This window comes from Salpingoeca rosetta (assembly GCF_000188695.1).
Source record: "Salpingoeca rosetta unplaced genomic scaffold supercont1.4, whole genome shotgun sequence".
In the NCBI taxonomy this organism is placed as follows: Eukaryota; class Choanoflagellata; order Craspedida; family Salpingoecidae; genus Salpingoeca; species Salpingoeca rosetta.
In genome coordinates, this window is record NW_004754930.1 from 692,917 (window position 1) to 695,416 (window position 2,500).

General features: G+C 57.3%; 3 protein-coding genes across 3 annotated transcripts in view; 1 reads left to right on the plus strand and 2 right to left on the minus strand.

The window, feature by feature from the left end:
• Positions 1-128, plus strand: part of PTSG_01224 (baculoviral IAP repeat-containing protein 5.1) — a 4,080-nt gene extending 3,952 nt beyond the window's left edge. Inside the window, exon 9 of the mRNA XM_004997140.1 lies at positions 1-128. This exon is cut by the window's left edge and continues 200 nt beyond it. The gene's annotated coding sequence lies outside the window, so the exon portion shown is untranslated.
• Positions 89-1,964, minus strand: PTSG_11693 (uncharacterized protein). The gene is made up of 4 exons (XM_004997141.1): positions 1,381-1,964; positions 908-1,096; positions 570-633; positions 89-425 (listed from the first exon to the last, which is right to left on the minus strand). Exons 1-4 carry the CDS (start codon positions 1,917-1,919, stop codon positions 336-338), a joined length of 882 nt encoding a protein of 293 aa, XP_004997198.1. The 5' UTR covers positions 1,920-1,964; the 3' UTR covers positions 89-335.
• The window catches only part of PTSG_11694 (uncharacterized protein), a 2,767-nt gene continuing 2,215 nt past the window's right edge, over positions 1,949-2,500 (minus strand). The window contains exon 8 of the mRNA XM_004997142.1: positions 1,949-2,414. Within this exon, the coding sequence (XP_004997199.1) occupies positions 2,136-2,414 (279 nt within the window). The 3' untranslated portion in view covers positions 1,949-2,135. The remainder of the gene's footprint in view (positions 2,415-2,500) is intronic.

The window sequence follows — 2,500 nt, forward strand, 5'->3', positions numbered from 1 at the left end:
GTTGGGGGGGGGGGTTTCTGTTTCGTGTTCAGAAAGCCGTTGATGGCAGTGCGCGGACGTGTGCAATGTACACTTGCCCGCGTGTTGAGTTGACCATCCTTTTACAATACACATACAAATGTCGAGTGTCTCAAGCTTGACCATGAATGAACAACAGCGCGGCTGCCTGTGGTGGTGGTAGTTGTGGCGATTGCGGTGGTGGCGGTAACAGTGCCACCAGCGCAGCCAGCGGTTATATCACGGCATCATGGCATGATGTGGGAAACAAGAGGAAGAATTAGAGACAGACAGATGCAGAGGACGTGTGCTGTTGCGTGCTGTTGCGTGTTGGAGAGCTAGAGTTCCAGGCCGTCGTCTGGGGTGTGGTGCGCCACGAGCGAGAGATACGTGTTCCACAGCAGGCCCACCATGTTGGAGAAGAGCACCTGGGAGCCAGCGTGGTGTGAAGGAGGAAGGGGGGGGGGAGGTAGGTGGCTGAGTGAGAGCGGGGAATGAGCGGGTGGAAGGGACTGCGTGGGTGGGTGGATGGAACAAGATGGAGACAGAGAGACAGAGCGTGTGTGCAGCACCTGAAGATGAACGGGGATGAAGAGGAAGTTGATGCATTGCGCAGGCACCCAGAGCTGCCAATTCCTGCGTTGTTTGGACAGGGCCACAGAAACAAGGCCAGAGCAATATGAGCAGGTGTGTCACAAAGTTTGCGTGTGCACATGCGTGTGCACAGACAGGCAGAGACAGAGGCAGACAGACGGGGGCGCACACAGACGCACACATACACACACAGACGCACAGACACAGACACAGACACAGACACACACAGACGCACAGACACACAGACGCACATACACAGACACACAGGCACACATCGACACACACAGACACACACACACACAGACAGTCGCGACACCTGAGAATGGTGCGTGGTGTTTCCTGCTTGACCTCACGCGCGATGTCGTCTGCTCGTCCCTCGACAAGCAGGAGAACGGCGAGGAAGATGGGGATAAACGCCGGTGCAAACATGAACTGGTCCAGGGCCAGCTTGCGCACCATCAGCATCACGCCTCGCCCTTTCACTGCGCGGGCGAGCACATTGTACCTGATGACGACGATGGGAGCATAACATGGAGGTGGGTGGGGGGCAAGTGTGGTGGGTAAGGCAAGCGCTGCCAGAACAGTTGACTAAGTTAAGCGTGTACATCGACAGGTAGCCATAAACACAGACACGCAGACACACACACACACACACACACACACACACACACACACACACACACACACACACACACACACACACACACACACACACACACACACACACACACACACAGACGCACAGACACACAGCCACAGACACACAGACGCACGCACACACTCTCTTACCATATGTGAAGGATGGGTGCGACAAAGGCGGCTTGAAGGAGGACAAACTTGGTGGTGCGCACCCAATCAAGTGGGAACGAGCCCTGGATGTTCTGGGCAAGGAGATCGCCACAGAGGCCAATGATCGCCGCCGTCACTGTCTTGGTTGGCAGCGGGTGCTTCTTCAGCATGGTTGTGTACCAGGTGACCAGCCTCATCGGCCCCGCAGGTGACGATGATGTCGAAGGCCTCGCCGACGCCGGTATGGATGGCGGCGCTGACGGCTTGGGCGTCTTCTGCGCCAGCTGGCGCCGTGTGTGCGTGAGTAGCGCCACGCCAAGCCTCTCCCCTGCTCTTCTACTTGATTGTGGCGCTGACAGCAGCATTGCTCCTCTTCTCAGTTGCTGGTGGTGGCACAGTTGCCGTCGACATATCCGGCCGGCACCGGCGCCGCCACCGCTTGGCACCATCGGCGCTCGCCGAACGCACCTGCTCACCGCCAACACGGCCGTGGCGGGCGCTCTCATCACCATCCCTATCCGCATCATCATCATCATCATCGTCAGGGTTGTGTGTGTGGTTGATTGGTTTGCGTTTGAGTTTCGTTGATTGATTGATTGATGGCAACGCAAGCACTCAATAAGGCACTCAACACAAGGCATCCACAGACAGACACAGACACACATAGACACAGACAGACACAGACAGACACAGACAGACACAGACACAGACACAGACACAGGCACACAGACACAGACACACACACTACAGCGTCATCATGCAAACATGGGGGCCTTCATGTTGAGGCGCTGCTCAAAGGTGGCGTCGACACTCTCGTCCCAGCACACCTGTGCAAACGCCAACGCTACAGGCTCCATCTGAAACCGCGTGCCAAGCTTGTCGCACTTGACGTAGCGTGCAGCCAACGCCGCCGCGTTCCCGCCAGCACCCTTCTGCTGCTGCTGCTGCTGTGTGTTGTTGGGGCCAATCTTCACATCGTCCAATCGCTCCGATTGCTCGTACAGCGCAAGCACCAGGCGGTGGTACCCCGTGTTCTGGTGGGTGGTGGCGGTGGCCGTAACAATGGAAAGAAGCACAAAGGGGGTGAGTTGCGAGAGCGAGCGACTGCAGCACGTGCCCA